Genomic DNA, 23,442 nt, shown 5'->3' with positions numbered 1-23,442 from the left:
AAAATAGCATCTGGATATCTCTAGACGTCCATAAATAATAAGAAGTAAAAACTGCACATCATGTGACACTGATGTACTTTTTTTGTTAAATGTTATTGACTCAAGTAGGCCATCTAGTGTCTCGAAGTGGTTATAGCAGTATTCTAAGTTGTTTGGAACCTTGCCGTAAACCGTGATATGTTTCTGATGAGAGTTGAGATTCTGGTGTAAAAATGAAGTTACATCAATGTATGCTAACAGCTAGCATATCAGTGCAATTTTCCATATACGTTAGCATCAAGCTAGCGCTATTTTGTTAATATCATTTTTGGTAAATAAGTGGATTTATACCATGTTGAATGTATTGAATATGAATCTCCTGTGTTAGCTAACTGCTTAGCTAAGACAGCCGCAGCTCTGGCAAAATGTAAAGCATCAATAAAGGTATAGTTAAGCATTTTTAATTCCCATTCCTACATTTGGGAATTAGAGAGTCAACTATAGCAACTGAACCAAAGCTGTTAACCAATTTTGTATTCTTGTTTTTTTTATGTATAAGTAAAACATTATACTATTTAATCTAATAACAATGACATTCAGCAGCCAGAAGTGACTCATATTTTTACATTTGAAACATTTTTAATGTCTGCCTGACAGCAGGTGGGTTGCAAAAATACTTAAAGTAGAGGCATTTTACTTTTCAATATTTCATTGTTGAACTATAAACTGTATAAATCTCCTTATTTACCAAAAACAATATAAACAAAATAGCGCTAGCTTGATGCTAACAGACATGGGAAATTGCATTGATATGCTACATACACTGTGCATATGTGTGTGTGTGGGGGGGAGCTTTCATTATTTTTGGTTTTCTGTTTCTTTCTTTTATTAATTTGTGTGATGCATTTTAATACGTTGGAAAAGTGCTACATAAATAAAGTTTGATTTGATTTGATTGATTAATTTTATTTTGTTTTGTGGTTATGACAGACTTCAACATAGACATCTTTTATGGCTCTTCATTGTTTCTTAGTTTGGGGGAAACATAAAAAATGAAGTAATAAGACATTTTAGCCTGCAGCTGTTGTTAAATTTTGTAATATGTGTTTTTTTAATTAATATTCGGTGAGAGAAGGGGAAGACATCCCTTCTCCCTCCTCTCATTCATATTTTTGATTTCTAATTTCTACTAAATGTTTTATTATTCTTGATGGAATGGAATAAAGTCAAACAAACATTGATACAGTGCTGGATGTTAAAACTTAATCTACAGATTTTTAAACATTTTCATATGTTGTAGAAATCCCTGAATCTGTAAACTGCTTGAAAATCAGACTTGCTGAAATCACATAAGGTTCTCCTAACTAGGGGTGCACTGATACTGATCCTGGTATTGGTGTCCCTCATAGCTGGATTAGTATCAGTGGAAAGGGGCCAATCCATGGTGCCGATCCAGGTTTTGTTGGTACCTTTTGATCATTTCATAGTTTAATTAATGTTAACTCCAGTATTTCCATCTACTATTTTTGCCTTTTACCCAAAACATAACCAGTCTGATCCCACAGTAGGGCATGCTGATTATCATCTCACACTGGTATCGGTGTCAGTATCAGTATCCATTGATACTCAAAGCCCAGGTATCGGTGTCGGGACCAGAAAAGTCGGGTCGGTGCATCCTTACTCCCACTGGTTCATGACATGATAGAAGAGCAGGCCTCAAACACCAAGGTCCAGAGGGCCGGCCAATCCGAGGGAAGGGGGTATGTTGAGTGGAGAGCCTTAAAGTGACAGCAGCCAAAATTAAGGCCAGGGTTACACGGAGGCTCCCGCAAAGATTCTTCCTTTGCGTTTCCAAAAGTCACCTGTGTTTCCATGAGGACGGCATGATAACGATCCCCGTTCATACGACTCCAAGAAGACAAGTCACAACGATGTAGTGGCCATGACAGACCAGTAGGTGGCAATGTGGATATATGTTTATATATATGCTACTCGGAAATCAGCCATCTTTGTTGTGGTTGTTCTTTCTTTTTCTGCCGTTATATTGTGTAAGACAGTTGGCAGTCCAACCTTGAGGTGCATTACTGCCACCAACTGGACCGGAATGGCTTAACTGGAAGTTGTGGCTGCGCACAAACTGCGAGTGCGCATGCGGTGACGTTGGCGTTTCACCCTGAAACGCTCTGCTCTGTGTTTATATGAGGTCCGATGGAGGAGCGTTTAGAAAACTCTCTACTCAGGAGAGCGTTTTCAAAAGTTTCGGACAAAACGCAACGCAGTCTCATCTAAATGCAAGGCCAAAATGCAACTAAATGTTGTCGGATTTGACTGTTTTTTGTGTTGCATAAATGTGGCCTGACTGAAGCATTTCAGACAGAGGCTTAAGGACGGGATCAAAAAGAAAAACATTGTGAGGGTTTCTTTCTTTCTGTTTTAAATCATGTTAAGGACAGTTTTGGTCTTTAAAAAAAAAAGCACAATACCCCCTCTTTAAACCATTTTCCAGGGTGACACAAGATTTTCAATCTGCCTTTCCTCTCATTTTCCATGTGACTTGGAAGTTGATCACTTGATCACAAGGTCCCATATTTTGCTCCTTTTCTGCAGTTTAATCTGGATCATTGATGTCTTCATGAAATGGTAGTAACATGTTTTGGTCCAAAAAGCCAATAAATCAAGCACAGCAGCATTGTTTCCAGGCTCTCATAGCCCCTCTGTTCAGAATGCTCTGATTTAGTGGGCGTGGCCTTCATATGTAAATGAGCCACCGCTGATACCGCCCCGCTCTTCCACGTCACTGAGAGTGGCGCCACGAGCTCAGAATGCACAGTGTTTATAAAACAGAGAAGCTTGTTACAACAGGCTAACTGCAGCTAAAGTTAGCATCCTGAAGCTAACACAGAGACAGGGGGGACACTGAGGAAAAGCTCTTCCATCTGCTCCACAGCACACAGCATTTAAAATACTCACATTTCCAGGGTCCCAGGTTTGTTGGAGGATGGTTGGTAATGCGCCTGGATTCAGGACCAGTCTATTGGCTAGCCCTCTGTTGGACTGTCCAAAGTTGGAAAAGCAGTCGGCCGTGAAGTGACTAGCACACACATGCTCAGTTTTACTGAGTGGAGCTGGAACATTTCCTGATAAACGAACTCTAGACACTTAGTCTGTCTTCTTCTGAGATGGGAAGCTTGAGCATGGAACTATGTGGCTGTTTACAGCCAAAATCAGAGCAGTGATGGCTCGCCAACTTTGGGGTTCGGGGGTATCTGTGGAACAATCAGGTCAGACTTGCTCCTGATTGGTCAAAAAAGGGAATCGCTGACGTCGGCAAATCCCCAAAATCCAAACAGCTGGTTTTAGGTCAGGATTTTACATTCACAAGCTCTACTAAGAACAGGTTTGGTCATTAAATATCACATTTTGTGGGCTGGGAGGAAAGACAAAGACCCACAAATTTCACTAAAAGACTTAATAAAGTGATTTTTGCATTATATGGGACCTTTAAAAATGATGAAAAGATCTGAGAGCCGATGTAAATGTCTGTCGTCCTCTTTTCAGTCTTTGCTTTCTGTGTGGGAGGCTGTGAGACGCCAAAAATCAGCACCCAGCCGTACTTTGGAGACATTTTTTTTTCGAGTCACAACGCAAGAGACACTCCCAGATATAAAAGCTCATTGCAACTTTTATCAGAATAAAATAATTTATATTATCTTGACAGGAAAGCTTTGTGATTGTCAGACAGGCTGTCAGATTTAAACTGGAATAATCCGTTTCCTTAAAGCAGAGCATTCAACACCATGTCCAAACCCGGGACTTTCTCCACTTGCTCTTTTTTCCTTTTTTTCTTCACTCCACCGGGAAAAAAACAAAAAGAAGACATTAACAGCATGTAACCGTGAACATTTGATTGAATGAAAAAAGTACAAGCAGGAAGGCAAATAACAGTCATATTTACTGCAAGGTTTACACTCAGTGTAATAAAATGCTCATTTAGAATAGATGTAAATGTCATTTTTTTTATAATTTATTGTAACTCCAAACAAAAATAATTTCTACAAAAAATATTCAAATAATGTCATAGAATATTGATACGTGGATGATATCTTTTCTCTTTCTTTTAGACGTCTGATAAGTTAAATTCTGATAAATTCTGTTTCCTGAATACTGTGTGAAGATTAAATCTCGCTAAGTGTGGCAATAATCACTCATTCCTATTACAACCATAACAGTGACTAAATTCTTTTATAATCTGCACCCCCCCCAACCCGGATATTATATAATAAGTATAATCTCAGCGACTGTTAGTGGGCACATTAGATACAATGACTGAAGATATAATAAAAAAAATAATGCAGCAGAAAGAGAATAAATGTAAAATCAAGTCTCATCTGTGGAGAGGAAATGAAACCTGGTTATTTTTCTACGTAGGCCTCAGCAGCAGGATCCCAAACGCGTCCCCTGACCCCATCCACACGTCTGTAACTGTCCGTCAGTCTCAACGCCGGCGAGATCCGTAACACAACCGAGAAAAACAGAAACGAACAGAAAGGTCCATGTTTGAATCAACAGCCATCCCTTTGACGTGAACAGTGGTGATTTCAGTGTTTTCTTAATGCTTTTTGGTTTGATGCACGTTGCTCCAGCTCAGGAATAAAGGGAACAGTGGTTGGTTTGATTTTTTTATTTCCCTTTCACCTGCTTCTCTTCTTCTCTGAGGTCACTCCTCCTTTTTTTTTCAGTCCGTCCGTCCGTCTTGCACCTGAGCACACACTCGGTTTTGTAACAGTCCTGTGAGGTGTGTGTGTTTGTGTAAGTGTTTGGAAAGGAGACGAGTTAGCGTGAGTGTGTTGGCGTATTTTTTTGTGTTTTGTTTTGTTTTTGCGAGCGCTGCGGCTTGTGTCCGTCGGGTCCATGACTTTGGCGGTCCCATCCCGCTACACGCACATGTACACACACACACTCCCTGGTTTTTGGAGGTGAGAGGGGCAGAAGGGGGGAGAGGGGTGTATTTGTGGCTCAGTGGGGCGATAACGTAGCTAGCAGGAGAGCTAGCAGAGTGCAGAGCAGCAGGGAGGCCGTGGTGGGGTGCAGGGGGGAGGCGGCGTTGCAGTCCTTGCCCGCCTCGCAGCGGGGCTGTTGGCACAGTACCCCCTTGAACTCTGGAGGACAGATGCACTTCTGGTTCTGGTAGCACGTCCCTCCGTTCTGGCACAGGAGCATCTCCTCGTCGCAGACGTTCGCTGGAAGCAGAGAAACAGCAGAGGAGTGTGAGGAATAAAGAGGGCACCGCGAAGCGACAGAGTGACAGGCGGTGAAAGGATAGAGGGGGAGTAAAGTGCGCAAAGACGACACAAAGATGTATGGGAAGAAGGCAGACAGGTGGGGGGGATAAGGAGCGGCAACGTAAGAAGCATGACGGGAAACAGAAACACAGAGGGAGGGGAAGAATTCAGGGCAGAAAGAACAAAGCGGGAAAGAGACGCAGGAGGAAGGAAAGAGGCAAGATAAATTCTCCAGTCTTCGCCTCGGGGACAACAACAGGTAACACCTGCCTCTTTCTGTTTTTTCAGCCCTGTTCTCCCTCTGCTTTTATAGAGGCGGCACTTTCTCAGGATGGAGTCAGAATGGATGTGTCAGACGCAGCAGAAAACACGCTGCATGGGTCAGGTTTGTTAAGTCATAATTAGAGGAGCAGATAAAGTAATTACTCTGCTAATAAAGTCATAATGGAGCCGTCGCGCTGCACGAGAAACTTGACCTAAAAATCTGCAGAAAGAAAAAAATCACCAGGCGTCATGACAGGGAGTAATTACACGAGCTAACGCTAACGCTAACCACGTCATAAATAAACCCAGTTAAACAGCACGCGTGCCTGTGGAGGTAAAGTGTGTGTAGGTGTGTGAGGGTCTATCTGACTCGATGCTGGATGGTGGAGGAAGACGATTCCCTGTAATGGGGTTAAGCAGTGACAGGGTCATCAATTAAAAGAGCAGCTGATGCTGCTAATGAGCTACATGATCTATTCCCACGGGGGTAAAGAAAAAACATCAGGGTGATGCACGGGCTAAGTGGCACAGTCCACCGCAAAGGTCCTGAAAGGCCACAGCAGGAGGTTATTTCTGGATTTTACAGACATGAACCCAGCAGAAACCAGTCTTCAAATCAAGTTTATTCAGTGTTTTTCAGCTTCAAGTGTCTCCTTTTGTTGGGTTTTTCAGTGAATTATTCTATGGAGGAAAAACAGACCCTCTAGGGGGAGGGTCAGTGCAACTTTAGCCACGTTTCCACCAAGCAGTTTAGTTTAGTTTGTCTCGGTACCGCACACATTTTGTGGCGTTTCCTTTGACTAATCCCGGGACAGATCCCCAAATAACAGAGATGAACAGTCCCACACTTTGGGATCCTTCCACCAGAAGGTGGAGCTACAACACTGCAGACAAGGGATGCACGACACCAGATTTTTTGCCGATATCCGATATGTCGATATTTTACCACTCACTCAGTTGCCAGAGATCGTCAACTTCCTCCTGTATCTGAAGCAGCGTACAGTGTTACAGTGCATACTCTTATCACATTTGTTTGGTTTTATTCACTTCTTGTGCATAATAAGAAAAATACTTATTTGTTAATTGTAATTACTTTCTAACTCAATAATACAAAGAGGAACATCCAAATGTAAAGTTGGGTGATGGTTTCTTTAAGATGATTATAACAATACTTACAACCAGGGCATATTTGACATCGTTAGTGAACAAGACATCTCCAAGCTAGGGTGGCCAGGTGCTTACAAGCAACATGTGGGACAAGGAGCGTGTTTGTGTGGTACAATGTGGGACATGTTACTACAACGCTGAAACAAGGGCTACATTTTTAAATAATGTCAATCTAACACTGAAACAATATTTCTAATGAGACCAAGCTTTTAACTATATGAATAACATGAACTTGATTTGGTTGCACACTGTGAGCACATTTGTTTTGCTTTTCCTCCTTTTAATGAAAGTGCATGTTCTCAGCTCTTAAAGGCTGACTCTGTGCGCAATAAAACAAAAAGGCACGAGTGACGTCTTAACTTCATGCACAAGCCATTTCTTGTAAGTTTTACATCATGACATATGCTTTTTCACATCAAACTCACTTCCATGAGCGGTGGAAAAATACTAGATCAAGATCTCAAAGCACTCACTGTGAATCGCCCTGCACGGGTTTCAACCTTAAATGAACATGTTCCCAACTCCTTTTCTCCCAGGAACTTCATGTTTTTCCACCAAAATCTGCAGTTTGGTGTCTAAGGCTTTTACCTTACTTATTCGTGTCAGTGGGCAGAGGTAAGGAGGATGCGGTTGACAGGTCAATGAAGTCTGTTGCCACATATACATTTATATTAATTGAGAATGGACAAATGTAATGATAATAGCCCTCTTTAAGCTATTGGGTGAAAATCATGCTTTCAGAAAGGAGACTGCTGCACTTTGGAACGCAAGAGCCGATCAAATGCAGGACATCATCTCAAGTTGCGGGACGCTGTGCAGTCCCGCACAAAGCGGGACACCTGGTCACCCTACTCCAAGCCAATCTCGCCACTTTCTGTGTGACAGCAGCAGCTGTATTTCTCCTGCCACAAAGAAGAGGAATTGCTGGATGTCTTCTGTTGTTCTTTGTTTACTGTGTTGCATTTTTCTTCTTTGTTGGATTTATCAGTGGGATTCACTGTGTTGCACAGCTGTGGCGTTATGCTATTATGTAAATGGCGCAGCTATCGGCATCCAGCTTACATGCTGCCTACCACTAGGGGGCACTGTTGGCTGAGGATCAAGCTTAACCGATCTGACCAGTATCAAACTGTACTGATCTAAACTGGACTGCTTGGTGGAAACGGGGCTTTCTTTTCTTTCATTTATTTATTTATTTTTACCAAGGGTAGGATATCTGCTTTGGGAAACCACAGCATAAGAATTTAAAAAAAGTATTAATGTAGGGGCCTGAGCTCTGCAGAACTGTGAACTAAGGAGAAAAAAAGCATGTTGCTTAGTGGATTTAAAGTTCACTCTTGTTTTGAAAATGCTTCATCTGTTTAGTTCGTCTTTATCTGGCAGATCAGACCCGTGGCGTCCCACAGGGATCAATTCTTGGCTCATTGTTGTTTTCTGAAGGTGCTTCTTCTGGAAGGTAAAATTTGCTTTCAATTCTATGTAGATGACACCAGGGATGCACAATACTTCGGTTTCAATATCGGTTTCAGTTGATGTTGGTCTTTTTTTTTATTTTTTATTTTTTTTAACATATCAGCATCGGCCAATATTTACTCATTAGATGCCAGCCATTTTCAGAGCATCTTGAACAATCTTTCAAGACCCAAATGTTGTTGTTTTCTCTGACTATGTAAACACCAAAACTACCTAAGAATAGTGAACTCTCTTCTTTTATGTCTCTCTTCTTGTTTTTGATCCAAAAAAACAGACAAAATGTACTATTTTGATCACCTCCATCTCGGGCGCTCCATCTTTTGGTCCTCTCCATGGTCGTCTTTTCTCATGATCGCATTGCTCTTTCACTCTGAACTACCTCAACACATCATCTGTGTAAAGATATTTTTCTAATTTTTATTTTTTTATACCAATATTGATATTGGTAAATATCGGCCATTACAGCAATATTCGTTGGATATAGGTATAGGGCAAAATTTTCATATCGGTGCATCCCTAGAAGTCACACTCCATTCTTTTACGATTTTTGGGGTGCTGATTCAAATTAAATTGCGATTCTTTGATATTTACCCTTTTTGCGATTTTTAGTTTTTTAATTTTTAGTTTGCTTTTAAAACACCAGACTATGGGAAAAATTTAAAAGATGATGATAATGTCTACAGACTATATCAGGAGCCATATTTTCCCATAAAATGCTCATCACGTGAGTCAGAGGGAAACACTTCGCCCTCTGCTGGAGAAAAGTGGTAACTTTTTTCCAATCCAGTTTATAAACAAAGACTGAAATAAAGAATTTGAATTAAAAAAAAAAAAAAACATACATTTTTTTTGACAAAGAATCTTGATTTTGATATTGTCGATTGATTTTCAGTTTTGTTTCTGACCCCTACTGGTTATACACTGTAGGGTTTGTTTGTAATGTGCTATATAAGTTTACTTTTATTTTATGACCTTTTATGACCCTTTTCTTATTTTCCAGCTGCTGAACTATGTGAAGATTAATGCTAACACCAAATTTCACCTTGGGGTTAATGATGGATTTCTGATTCCTGAACTATACATCTCACCAACCAGACGCCACAGAAACAGACTGTCCGATATCACAGCTTCTCTTCCCAACGTAAAATTTTGGATCTCTCGAAACTATGTGTGATCTTGGCATCTTTTTTGACTCTGAACTTTAAGTTAACACCCATATAACCAAAGCTCCTCAGTCTGGTTTATGTCTCAAAAATTATACATTTTCTCTGTCTTGAAAAAGTTATTCACAGCATCAAACAGGAGACTGGAAACGCAGACTCAGGTGTGAAGGAGCTCAGTTTAAAGCTCGGAGCTGACTGATGCACTCATCAACCTGCCTTCCCACTCACTTCCTGAGAATTTTCTTAACTTTTAACCACTGTTGGTTCACCTCTCCTCAACTTGTTGATGAAATTTGCTTTTTAAGTGGGTGCCAGAAAGAACTCTGGGTGAAGAAGTTGTCCACTTTAGCTTTGAATTCACATTTTTTTTTCATATTTTGTTTGAAATTCTCGTCATGTAATACTCGCAGAAACCAGTTCCATTTTGAGCGGATCTGTCCTGCTTTCTACCCACCATAACAGCCCTGTTTCCAGTAGTATCCTGGCAGACAATCGTCACATTTGGCCCCCGTGGCTCCGTCCTTACACTGGCAGAAGCCGGTGCCGTTACACCGGTCATGGACAGAACCCATCTGGTTGCAGTTGCACTCTGAAAGGAAGAGGGGGGAGAAATGGATGAGGAGTTATTTATAAAGCCCTTCGTCTTGTGGAGTTTTATGTGGGATTTGATCTGGAGGTGAATTAAGTTCAGACTAAAATTTGAGCATTTGTATTCAGACCACTGGTTCGCTTTGGAACCGAGACCCCCGAGGGCTACAGGACGGTGCAGGTAAGGTGGAGTTTGTTCAAAGCACAGAGATGTTTCAAGATGCTGCACAAGTTCAGATATTGAAGGACTTTGTAGCCAGAAGTGTTATTTTTTACATTAAAAATCTGCTGCAACGGTTCAGCCAAGTTTTTTCTTTACTTATTGATGAAACGAACCAATAATGTCAGTCAAGAAACTCTAGAAACTCTAGAAACCTGAACCAAACCTGTTTCACTAAGACAGAAAAAATAAAAAAAGTGTCAGAAAATACATTATCATACACTGAATATAAACATGTTTAGGAAAGAAGCCCCACTGATGTTTTTTCTGCATAATTAAACCAATAGAAAAGCAGTTTGTTTTGGATTCAGATGGCCTTTCAAACAACACACACCGCTGACTCCCTTTCCCACTAATCACACTAAACTGCTGAAAAGATGCTGAAGCATATTTTGCTGAATGGAAACTCTAACTACACCCTGAGCTTAATGTCATATCAGTCTGAGGCAGATTTACCTTTTTCGGGGTTCAACAAAACAAAGAATTGTCTTTTAAATAAGCTTCTTACATTGAGCCCTCAAACTGCAAGTATTTCTCGAATGTATTTGAAGCTGAATGTTCACCAAATATGCAGTTTTTTGGTTGCAAATTAAAGATGAAGACCAGATTTTTCATTTAGGACATTTTCATTGTGTTCATCAGCTGATCAACAAAATATTTTTTGTCTGACTTTAATGTAAGATTTAATGTACGATTAAATATTGGTGTTACCTGAAATGGGAACAGCAGGGTGACTCACATTATCTCATATTCAGTTCCCATACCTGATACCTGATACCCTTCAAGGATTCCAGTAAAAACTGAAAACTTGTATCTATGATCGGCTTTATCTGAGACTCATTTTCTGATTTCCAAAACAGCACCACACCCTGTACCCTCTGGTCCTCTACCTGTTCCCTAATGACCAGGGCCCATATGCACGTCCAGCCATTAACAAAGAGAATAAACCGTTTGTGCTAATAGTGAAAAAAAAAATCAATTAGTGGTCTGCACAAGCCAGGTTAAGAGGCCAAAAGAGCGTTAGATTTGATGAACAGCAGGATAACAGCACCTGTGCGGCTGCTCAAAGGTGGTCATGGTGCAGTACGTTACCGTCTGAGACGAAATATACAAACACAGTGGACAATCCTATGGAAAGGTGGCTACTACTGGATGTTGTTGATGATTGAATTTTACTGTTGCAGCAATTGACTGAGCACCCTGAGAGTGGCAGCCAGTCACAGCAGCTCCTCACAACTTTAACTGCTTTTTACTTTTTATGTCGTTCTTTGTCAAGAACCAATCTTTCTATATATCTCACTCCCATATAAATATGTAAATAGTAATATTTTTGTACTTCTATTTTTTCTATTTTTATTGTTATTGCATGACTGCACTTTTTTTGTGAGCTGCTGTGAAAAACCCCCCCAAAAACCTGCACTTAATGGCAGCACCTGCAGCCTAGCACTGTTGTCGCACCAACTAGGTTTTTCCTTCTGTCTAAATTCTTGCTTATGTTGTACGTCACTTTGGACAAAAGCATCTACTAAATGAAACTATAAACTGTAAAGTGTAAAGGTGGCGATATGTAGCCATACAGCTAATTTAGATTTAAGAGACATGATGTTTTTCAGTGAACGGATGAGATAAAGGAAACAATCAAAATCCCAGCAAGGCTCGCTGCCATCAGTTAAACAAGTTTAAAATGCTCTTTGCTTTTGTTCGTCTGCGTGTGATAAAATGTTGGAGTTCATAAACTGCTTTAGGAGTTATTCATCAAGGTACTGGCGCAGGGGTGGCCAACCAATCAGAGGCCAAGAGCCACAGAAAAAAAAACAAAAGGACAAAAACACGGTCTTACAAATGCACTTCCTCTTACACATAAACGAAATGACATAATATAACAATCAATACATTTTAATTTTTCAAAGAGAGACTAATTGTGTTTGTAAGTGTGTTTAAATTTGTACTTGGAGCCCATTTCTTTTTATACTGCAGGTGAGACAAGGTTCCATTTATCTATCTATCTATCTATCTATCTATCTATCTATCTATCTATCTATCTATCTATCTATCTATCTATCTATCTATCTATCTATCTATCTATCTATCTATCTACAATCAAAAGGAGCACATGTCGAGAAAAGAAACTGAAACTTAAGTATCAATCTCATCACCCAAGTATTGATCAGTACTGATCCCAAAGTTGGCATTAATATATCAGTTTTATGAATGGATCGAGGAGCAGCACACTGAAAGGCAAAGAGCCACATGAGGCTCGTGAGCCGCAGGTTGGCCACCCCTGTACTGGGGCATTGCTGCAGCACTTGTTTCGCAAAGCAGCTTTCATATTGCTGATTTTATTTTTGAGGTTTTCCACTGTGCGCTCAGAAACACCGCCCACACATTTACTCTGTTTAAGATCGCCAAACTTTCTCTTTCTCTTTGTTTACCTGATTGACTCATTGATAGCAGCTGTTCATCCATGTGTATTGTTGAATTTCCCTCAGGATAAATAATCTGTCTATCTATCTATCTATCTATCTATCTATCTATCTATCTATCTATCTATCTATCTATCTATCTATCTATCTATCTATCTATCTATCTATCTATCTATCTATTTATCTAGTTATAAAATCTTAATAAGGATAACTGATCCCTTGTACTCTGATACTTGAAATGTATGTGATATTTGACGCCTGGTACAGCTTCAGTAGAACGTAGATCGTGAAGCTGTTAAAAAGTGGTGTGTAGATGCTTCGGTGTGTTTGAGCACATGTTTTTATTTCGCTCGTGAGACGCTGGAATAAACAGATCTGATTTTGTCATGCCCCGTGCTGAAGGATGCTGGCAGAGGAGCTAATGGGGCCTCATTTGTGCTGACTCCAAGGCTTTGCCCTGCATGTACCGCTGTATGTTTTTACCCTCCAACCCCCTGCAGTCCACCTTCAGATGGATCCAAACCAAGACCAGATTTTAGCTCCACGGTGGTGGAAACAGTGTGACCTCTGATTAGGACGTGGCCTTAATGAGAAAGTGTGAAAGAAGACTCTGAATACAACAGCGTGTGAGAGTCTGAAAGAATCAACAACATATACACACAGAGCATCCAGAAAATAGCAGCAGAGTTGACTGTTTGTTTTTGTTTTGGCTCTGAACCCCAGCACTCTGGATGAGAAATGAGGTTTTTAAGTGTTGACTTTCAGCTCTGAGGGCGCTTGAGGGTGTTTGCATTGGTATTAGGCAAGCTGTGTTGGACTTTAATACCTTTTTACACATAAACTAGCACCCCTAGATTAAGGACAATACAGTGGGAAAGCACTTTAATGTTCCTGACTGATTAAGTCAGTCAGCTGAGCGTACTGTTGCTCTTGCTCAAGGCCAGAATGTCGACAAAAAGCCCCTGAAACACGCAAAGAAGAAGAAAGCAGCAGAGCAGGCCTGGAAAAGCATCTGCTGGAGAGAAATACCTGCTGATGTCTGTGGGTTGAGCTAAAAAATATACACACAAAGACGTTTTACTGCAACTTTTTACAAGGGAAGTCTTGTGTTTGAATCCCTTTGTTTGGCTTTTTGGAGCAGTTTTCAAGCTCATATTTACAAGATATAAAAAACAAACTCTACAAATAAAAGCAACAAAATGTTCTGTATGATCTTGACATTTAGATTTATTATTCAAATGCTGCTCTTCTACACCTGTGTGGTTTAAAACCATGACTCAGAGGTAGGAGACAGCTTCAAAGTGCTTATCCTGTAAAACACAGAAGAAGAACTCCTACAGTGTTGGCCAGCCTGAGGTCACTTTCCGCCCAGTTAGCCAACGCTGTAAGTTAGCTGTTTTTATTTAGTTTCAAACACAGTATTAAAGTTATTCGCTCCCTAAAAAAAAATAACAAACCTTTGTGATGTGGCTGTTTGCTGATGAGCTGCACCTGTATGCTTGGTTTACAGGCAGTGGTGCAAAATTAAAGTACAGTAATGATTGTTTGAAGGGAATTGCCTAATTTAAAAGCGCTGTAGTAGCCATGGAAAAAAAAATCTCATTTTGGACCTTCATTGTGTGAAAATGTTGATGTTAACAGCTCTTCTTTTACATTCATGAGTTTTTTTCTACTCTACGGCAGGGGTGGCCACTCAGTGAGAGACCAATAGTCACAAAAACAGCAGTGGTGCTACAAAGAGCCACATTACACGAGACAAATTTCTGTTTTTACTGCGGGAGAGACAAAGTTCCATTTTTCTATTTATCTATCTATGAGCAATTAAGAGGAGCACATGTAGAGAAGAGAAACTGAAACTTAAGTATCAATATCACCCAAGTATTGACCAATACTGATCCCATCATTGACATCAGTATATCAGTATTTTAGTTTGATTGTCACACGACTACCCATAACAATATATTTGTATATATTTTTATGAACGGATCGAATAGCTGCACACCAGAAGGTAAAGAGCCATGTGCAGCTTGGGAGCCACAGGTTGGCCACCCCTTCTCTAGGGCATTACAAAGAAGCTTTTTTTATGACAATACGTTACAAAGCTGAACAGCGTTTTACATAGAACAGATATGGAATGACACAAAAGTTCATTTAATGTCATGTTTCCTGACTAAACTAATTTTAGCTCCAGTTTTGTCCCCACCAACTCCTTAGGGAATAGAAGGCACTTTAGTCACCAAATGTTTCTACACATTTACTAAGTGAACAGTGTGAGTACTATCACTAAAACCATGTGTTTAAAAGCACTAAATGCTAGCTAAAACGAGTGCCAGGCAATATGGCTTGAAATACATACACACAGTTAATGAACAACATGTATCTTTAATTTTTCTGTAGTTATGACTTTTTGGTTTCAATTTCAGATTAGTTTGAACAAGTTTTTACAGCAGGTTGTCTAGTTTAGTTTGGAAAATGCTATATTTTTTATGATTTCACTAGTTTTTATAATGACCTTGGTCAGTCTCTTGTTTATAAAAACGATGCCTGGAAACCACTTACACACCAATCCTAATACACAGGTTTTTCCAGAAAAAAACAAACAATTTTACACCTTGGTTTCAAAAAATGTCTTATTTGTCTTTTGCACAAACTGTATAGTGGACAAATTATTCTCTACTTGTTTTTAAACTTATGAGTTTTGCCCATATAAGGACATGGCTGATCTGTCAGACAGACCAGCTCATGCCCTGTCTCATTCCCTCATCAAAACTTGAACAAAGTTGGGATGAATACAGAATTTCCAATACCAGGGCTGGGCAGTGTGAAAAAAAAAATCCTATCATGACATTTTTTTTCATATCAGTCAATAAATCAAATAACTGTTTTGCCAAGTTTAAATACTTTGTTACTCATAAGTGAGTTGTGAAAATGTCAGAAGGTTATTTTTGACTTGGTTTGTTTTGTCAGAGGTCGAACAGCAACAACCTTTAGGTAATTTAGTGGCAGTGGTCCATCGAATGAGGGAGGCTCATTTTACACGGAAAAATTGAAAAGCTCAAAAATTGGCATTGTTGGATAGAAGATTTGTTTTCACTGTTTTTATTTCTGACAGTCCAACTGTGTTGATTCACACACTGAAGTTTCTCTCATCTCATCTTTGACTGCACCTCCACGCCACAATAACAGCCGTTTCGGTGTAACACTGTGCCGGTTTGCAGCAGCCTTTCAAACATGCTAAATATAGTGCTAAAAGATTATATCTGCGTCCCCCAGATATGATTGGCTAATCATATATCAGTCAAAACATAAACAAATTAATTCTATTTAAATTTTATCGGACATGTCTCATATTTCTATTCAGGAAAACTTATATCACAGTATACATTTTACACGTTTTATTGCCCAGGCTTAGGGATGGGTACGGAATTAGGTACTTTTATAGGTACCGACCAAATTCTGGCAAAAAGAAGTACCAGGTACTGATTTATATAAAATCAAAAGGTACCATGTTTGGGTACCTCAACCCATCCTTGTGACTGTGAGAGAGTGGAAGAGTAGGCGATTTTCCATGCTGGACATGAACACAGCATTTCAACGTTATATATTGAGGAATTCAAATTTTAAATTGAAAAAAAAAATAAAAAATTATTAAACAAATTTATATTTTTTACCACATAAACACAAAAAAGCACCAAAACTTGGTACCGTTGAGTACTGATTGCCAGGTACCGGGGATTGGTACCATATGGTTTCAAATGTGTTTCCGTACCCAGGCTTAGCTTCCAGCGACAAATGACTCTAAAACTCTGTATCTGAAAAAAATGGGTGATGTCACAGAAACTGCATTCATATATTTTACAGTCACATTTCTTCAGCAAGCTGTTAGAAATGGCTTCTAATACAATCTTTTTGAATCCTTTGGAAATATTGATTTTTTTTTTGGTGTAAAATACCTCAACAGATGAAACATTAGTGGGAAACATGACATCGTTTTGACGTTCCAAATGTTGTTTTTGGTGAATTTTTGAGTGATTGCCCAGTTTTAGGTAAAACCAGGGGGAACTACGTCCCAGTTGAACTTATGGTTTCTACGTTACCCAGACTCTACCACCACCACCCTCTCCTCTCTCACACTCTCACACACTCCTCCACCCCTCCTCCTGCAGACTGACCGATGCAGACGCTCTCATCATCCAGCTCGGCAGAGGCGTTGCGGAAGTATCCCAGCCTGCAGTGTTGGCAGTTCTGGCCCCTGGTGTTGTGCTTGCAGCTGACGCACGTGACGATGTTCAGGTAGTCGATGTAGCTGCAGCGGTTGGAGTGGCCGTAGCACTCACAGTCTAATAAAGAAAAAAAAAAAAAAAGAGATTAAAGTTACTTGGGAGGCTTGTAACACTGGAAGTCAATACTTAAAACCTTGATAGGATTTGTTTAAGGATTCTCCCAGGATTCCTCGGTGACAGCAGGAAATGATTAATGACCGGGACGTTTTAGCTTCAGACGTCAGCGCAGGAATGAACGACTCGCAGCGTGTTTTATGACTCGCCTTTCTGACTCTATATTGCTTCAATAAAGACAAACCACTCCCTCTTCATTCCTGCTCTCACAGGTTTGCTGAGTCTGCTTCGCTGGGCTGCACTGATTACTGATGGGAATTCCTCCATCCTGTGCACGTGTGTGTGAGTGTGTGTGTGTGTGCAGGCATGTTAATTGTGTCTGGGAATTTAACTGCATTACCGGATGAGTAGATTATAAGCTACAGAATCATAACCCAGGGAGTTGGAGGTGAGTGATACGGTGTAGTGGATGTTTCCACGCTGCACCTGCGTCTGTGAAATCATCCTGACCCTGCTTAACCTCGCTCTGCGTCTCCTCCCTTTCGCTGTGTTTGTTCATCATTTCCCACAGTCTTACGTGCATGAATCTGCAGCACATTCGGGGGCTCTTAATTAAATTTTCTCTTTGTAATTCATGAAGTATCTGAGAGGATCTGATTGCACGCTTGCTCAAATTAAACCCCTCTTCCAAATTCTCCACCAAAGTTCGAGAAATGTTGCTTTGGAGAATGGTGCAACACCTTTTGTGAGAGGGGTTACATAATTTACCACATAATCTGCATTTTGCAGAGGGGTGTTGCTCCTCACGCTCGCCACGGTTATCTCGGCACAGCCCGGTTCCTAATTAAGGTTTTATTAAGCTTTAGAAGTTGGCTGCAGCAGTGCGCTGCAAGGCATCACTGTCCTCTTAAGAGGCGTTTACCAGGCATGTTTATGCAAATACACATTTAAATGCACATTAAAAAGTCGGAGTTTAGCTGTTTAATCAGCCGTCACATTATTATTTTATTATTGTTTGGTTGATGATGCCAGCTGAAATATTAATGAGCCTGGTTTAAAGGAAGCCAGCATGAGGAGCGCCATAAAGTGCCTCTCTCAGCACTGAGGGAAGTGTGCTAGCAGAGGGGGAAGAAGTGCCTAATTAAATATAAATGGCCAATTACTCCACCGACTAGAGAGGCAATGGGACATTGTTCCACAAATTAACATTACGAGTCAAGATGCTGCTTTATCGGTGTTTATCAATTGTGAATTGTTAACGCTTAAAGAGAGGAAGAGTCGCGTGAGTGTCTGCGAGGTTGAAAGAGAAGCGGTGTTCCCCGCTAACAAGAAACAATAAACAAGCATGTCAAGGTAAGAAAGCGTTTGATGGTTTAATGTGGATTTAAAGCGCCAACACTTACCTTGATCGTGCACATAAAGCAACAAAACCACCAAAGAGTCACAGATGCATGGAGGGAGAATGGGAAAGAAAGAAGAAACATGCAATGAAAGGAATTTTTCCACAGGTTTCCGCTCTAAAAACAGCCTCCAAATCACAGAGAGAGCTTCAAATCCACTGATCTGAACCACAGAATCCAGCAGGATTTAGCCGGGCTCAAGTCTCCTGCTGGTGTCTTCAGACCGCATGCTGCTTGAGTTGGTCTCTTACCTTTGAAATCATCGTATATGATCCCAAACAACTGTCTGGGCTGAGGCTCTCCTGAGGTCAAGTACTTCAGAAGCCCTTGGGGGATGAAGGAGTCCTTGTTTAAGACTTGTCAGGCACATCTTACACAGTCCTCTATGGGACTATACCTTCACAAAGCTGGAGCAGATGTGGTCTATAGGTTACTATCAGAGGGGCCGCCTGGATTAGATGGAGGGGATTCCCACTACACTCTACCTGACAGGAGGGCGCTGCTTTGTTCTACAGAGCTGGAGTAATCTTCACCTAGTGCAGTGTTTCTTAACTGGTTGAACAGAATCCAAAACTCCAACTGAAGATCTGACACAGGAGCTGTTTTTCTCCTGAACCCAGCTCAGAGTTTTCAAGTGTTTGGGGTTTCTTCCTACCCTCATTACCGTCAAAACATTTAAAAAATGAACACTGAAAGTTCATTACTTGACCAGATCAACCACTAGTACAAAGGTCTTCAACCTGGAGCTCTTTGACTCCTCTGCAGTCGCTCCTTGTAGCTTTAAAAAAATATTATAGAAATAAACAATTTTCATTTTGACACTAAATAAAATCACTTGTCAACATATTGATGAACTAAATACTCATCACATCTGTCATTATAGCCTGCCAAAAAAAGGTGAGTTTAGAAATATTTTCATTATATATGTAACCAAATTCAAGTGTTAGTGTAGAAAACTTTGACATTTTAGAAAATTTATTAAATTTCAAATATTTGAGAAGTTTTTTTTTTATTTTTCAGAATTTTGCACATTTTTGATTTTTTTTTTTAAACTTTTTTCACAATTTTAGATTTTTTTAAAAATTTGAATTGGAAAGTTTTGAATTTTTTGCAACTTTTTAAAATTGCGTTTTGAAACTTTTTCCAATTTGGTAAAATCTTATTTATTTGGTAACTGTTGCAAAATTTTTTGGAAACTTTTGTATGTTTTTTTAATTCTAAAATTTTTTGGAATTTTTTGCAATTTTTTTAAAATAAAAACAACTTAGACATCACATGTACAGTTTCATAAATAAAAAAAAAAAGTTTATACTGAGTAATTTTCTTAACTATATGTAATCAAATCCAAGTGTTATTTTAGAAAACTTTGACATTTTAGAAAATGTATTGAATTTAAAATATTTAAGAAGTTTTTTGGAAATATTCAGAATAGTTCAAAATATTTTGCACATCTGTTTTAATTTTTTTTTTTTTTTTTACTTTTTCAAAACTCTGATTTTTTTAATTAAACAAATGTTCAATTTTTGGGGGATTTCTTAAAATTTTTGAGTTTGAAATTTTTGAATTTTTTGCAACTTTTTTTAAATTTCATTTTTGATTTTTTTTTTCAAATTGCTACTATCTTAATTATTAGGTAACTATTACAAAATCTTTGGACACTTTTGCAATTTTTTGAAATTTTAAATTTTTTGGGAACTTTTTGCAAAATTATTTACAATAAAAAACTAAGACATCACAGGTACAATGTCATTAATTTATTTAAAAAAAAAAGAAAAAAAGAAGAAATTATTTACTAGATTTTAGTTTTGTATCAAATTTTATTTTCACTTAGTCTTTTTTATGACATTAAGTAGATTTTGTGGCCCCTTTGTGACTTTAATCCAAACGAGCTGAGGCAAAATCTTGACATACGTGACCAATGGCAAATTATATTTTGACAGTCAAACTCTTTGAAAACTCTGCGTGGAAATTCACGTCTTGTGTAAAAGAAGAATATGGATCTAATCAACTTTTCAGACTCAGGTGAATTGAAAATGTAAAGAGTGTCAGTTTGAAGCTTCTTCTGTGTGAATGATTAATTGTCTTTACATCAAATGATTCAAAGAACCACATCAAATCGAACTATAAATACAACGATAGGTCAACGATTAACCACATCGCTGTAGATTTTGGGTCCTGATGTGCAACCAGTTATGAATCACTGTGCTACTTCATCAAATGTTTAAATTCTACCTCTCTTATTATCTTCTTCTTCCTCTTCCTCTTCATCTTCGTCTTCTTTTGCTTTCGGCCGGGGCGGCTCGCCGACTCCTTCCAAATCTAATAAATTTACTCTGTGGTGATGGTGGTGGTGGTGGTGCACTACGAAGAAACAACCCTTAAAACACTCGGTATCAATAAATAACTAGGCGACAACATCTACTACTCGTCTACAACCTGAGGCAACATTGGTTATAAATGTTTTTCTACACAGCTACAGCGCGAATGACCAAAAACGCCATTACACTGCTACTAGCCCAATGGTTACCTCGCTTCTCTGCATCCCCGTGCCCTGACGGGATTCTGTGGTCATGAGTCCCGTGTGGCACGAAATGAGACACTGAAACATCACAATCATCACTGACATGGCCGACATCTCGAAATGTAGAAATTCAGACATCAGACAAGCTCTCCATCTACCGCTACGTCTCACTAAGATACCTTTGTGCTGGTTTTGAGAGTTCATTTTGATGCCATGACTCGCCAGAATTTCTTTCTCGATGGCGTCGAAGACTGAAAAACCACAAGCAGTTGGGTTTCTTAGCAGACACAAAACAAAAGCTAACAATTCTGTAGTTTGTGTCCCTTTTGTAAGCTATTTGATTTTTTCCTATAAATAGTCTTTACACCAAAAAGCGTCCAACATCTACCTTTTCTGTCCACCCCGTGGAAAGATGCAGTCAGTTTATGGCCATGAGTTACAGGTGTAGGCCCCTCAGGATTTTGGGAAACTGAAACACCACAACATCATCAGCATACGAAGATACAATGAGCAGCACTTCATCTTTTTGTGGCGTGAAAAGCCGGGTTTAAAGTCATAAAACACATGAAAGAAATACCTTTTACTTCTGTTTTTTGTTCTGTACGTTCCTCTCCTCCCGGCGCAGGTGAGGTTATCGTTTTCTGATTGTTAGTCTGCTCCTGAGGTGCGTTGGAAACTGTCACACAATGTTTTCCGTTAGAGAACAGAGTAAGAAAAGTGTTTATTCCTGTTTTCTATCCAGTGGTAGCTCTTTTTTTATAATTTGGGCTTCATTATGTACAGTGGGGAAAATAAGTATTGAATGCGTAACTTTTTTTCTCATAATTATTTCCAAAGATGCAATTCAAACAAAATTTCTCCCAGACATTGGTATTAACTCAAATAATCCACACATGAAAAGAAATCACAACGTTCAGGTCCAATAATAATGAATTAAGTACGATAACACAGGAAAAAAGTATTGAAGACGCTAACTGAGACTCATCTAATACTTAGTGGAGAAGCCTTTGTTTGCAATGACAGCTTCCAGAAGCTTCTTGTATGTTTGAACTAATGACCCACACTGCTCAGGTGTGATTTTGGCCCATTCCTCTGCACAGATTGTCTTTAGACCTTGAATTTCCCCATACATGGCTCCATTCATTGCTCCGTCAGTTATATGAAGTTTGCCAACACCATGAGATGAGAAACAACCCCATGCCATGATGCTTCCACCTCCAAACTTCACTGTTGGTGTAGTGTTTTTTGGCTGATGTGCAGAGCCATTTCTCCTCCAAACATGGTCTGTAGTATGACAGCCCAAAAGTTCAGTTTTGGTCTCATCTGACCAGACAACATTCTCCCAGTATTCTACAGGCTTGTCAAGATGCTGTTTAGCAAACTTTAAACCAGCTTCAACATGCCTTTTCTTGAGGAATGGAGTCTCGCGGGCTGAGCGTCCATAGAGGCCATGGCGGTGGAGTGCATTGCCTATTGTTTTCTCTGTAACAAATATATCTGCTGCCTCCACTTTCAGGGTGGTCCTTGGCTGGTTGAGTCCTCTTCTGACTATCTTTCTGACTCCCTGGTCAGAAATCTTCAAGGAGCTCCTGTGCGTGGCCTGTTGATGGTAAGGTGGTGCTTCTTCCACTTGGGAATAATGGCCCCAACGGTGCTGACTGGAATATTCAGGTGCTTTGATATAAGTCTGTAACCAGTTCCATTCTGATGCTGAGCAACAATCAGGTTGTGAATGTCCTCAGAGAGCTCTTTGCCTTTACCCATCATGAGGTGTGTGCTATTTAACTGCTTGGTGAAAAAAACACCTTTTTTATAGGACCATCATTTTGCTCTAGCCCAGCTGATGTTGGTTTGCACTAATTGGAAGTTCAAGTAATAATTACTGACAGATTTCAGGTGGTATGGTGCATTTCCTTGCCAAAGTATACAACCTTTCCATGGTGTGTTCATAATCATTATTTATGGACCTGAACGTTGTGATTTCTTTTCATGTGTGGATTATTTGAGTTAATACCAATGTCTGGGAGAAATTTTGTTTGAATTGCATCTTTGCAAATAAATGTAATGAGAAAAAAGTTGACGCATTCAATACCTATTTTCCCCACTGTAGCTATTTAAATTTCCTTTTTTTATTTCCTGTACAAAGCTGAGCTCTCTAACCTTAACATTTCTTTATTCCCACATGAGGTTTCTGGCTTGTACGATTAATATTTCTTGGTAAACTGACGCTGATTCACACGTTTCTATCCAAAACTGAGGCATAAATAAAAGAACCCAAGGAGGGTAAACAGCTGGTGGCACTAATCCTCCAGAGAGGTGCGATTAAATCGTTGCAGAAGAAGATGATGTAATTAAATGAGATCCAGTGAAACACTCATTTTCCAGGTTTCAACTTTATCCACTTATTTTCAGATTTTAACGAGATACAAGTCCATGAACTGCATTTTTATTAAATTCCCCTTAGGTTACGTCTACGGTGAGAACGGTGATCTTTTCAAAGCTAAAACTTAGCCACTGTCACATCCACGAAAAGAACAAACAGTAAAAACTGAAAGTCAAAAAATCAAACTTTAAACTCAGTAAAGACGAGTGAAAGTTGTTGATCAGCAAAGTTTACTCACAGTA

At 39.5% G+C, this 23,442-nt stretch overlaps 1 protein-coding gene across 3 annotated transcripts in view; it reads right to left on the bottom strand.

Annotated features, from left to right (window-relative positions):
- Positions 1-3,672: 3,672 nt before the first annotated feature.
- The window catches only part of ntng2b (netrin g2b), a 125,350-nt gene continuing 105,580 nt past the window's right edge, over positions 3,673-23,442 (bottom strand). For all 3 annotated transcript variants that reach the window (XM_074690627.1, XM_074690628.1, XM_074690629.1), the window contains 3 exons: positions 16,732-16,899; positions 9,783-9,917; positions 3,673-5,219 (listed from right to left, as the gene is read on the bottom strand). In XM_074690627.1, coding sequence (XP_074546728.1) covers positions 4,996-5,219; positions 9,783-9,917; positions 16,732-16,899 — 527 coding nt within the window. In that variant the 3' untranslated portion in view covers positions 3,673-4,995. The remainder of the gene's footprint in view (positions 5,220-9,782; positions 9,918-16,731; positions 16,900-23,442) is intronic.

This window comes from Halichoeres trimaculatus, unplaced genomic scaffold, assembly GCF_033239565.1.
Source record: "Halichoeres trimaculatus isolate MK-OKI-2021-1 unplaced genomic scaffold, fHalTri1.1 fHalTri1_scaffold_16, whole genome shotgun sequence".
Classification (NCBI taxonomy): Eukaryota; Metazoa; Chordata; class Actinopteri; order Labriformes; family Labridae; genus Halichoeres; species Halichoeres trimaculatus.
Note: the sequence above shows the minus strand (reverse complement) of the source record. Positions and strands in the feature narration are given on the sequence as shown.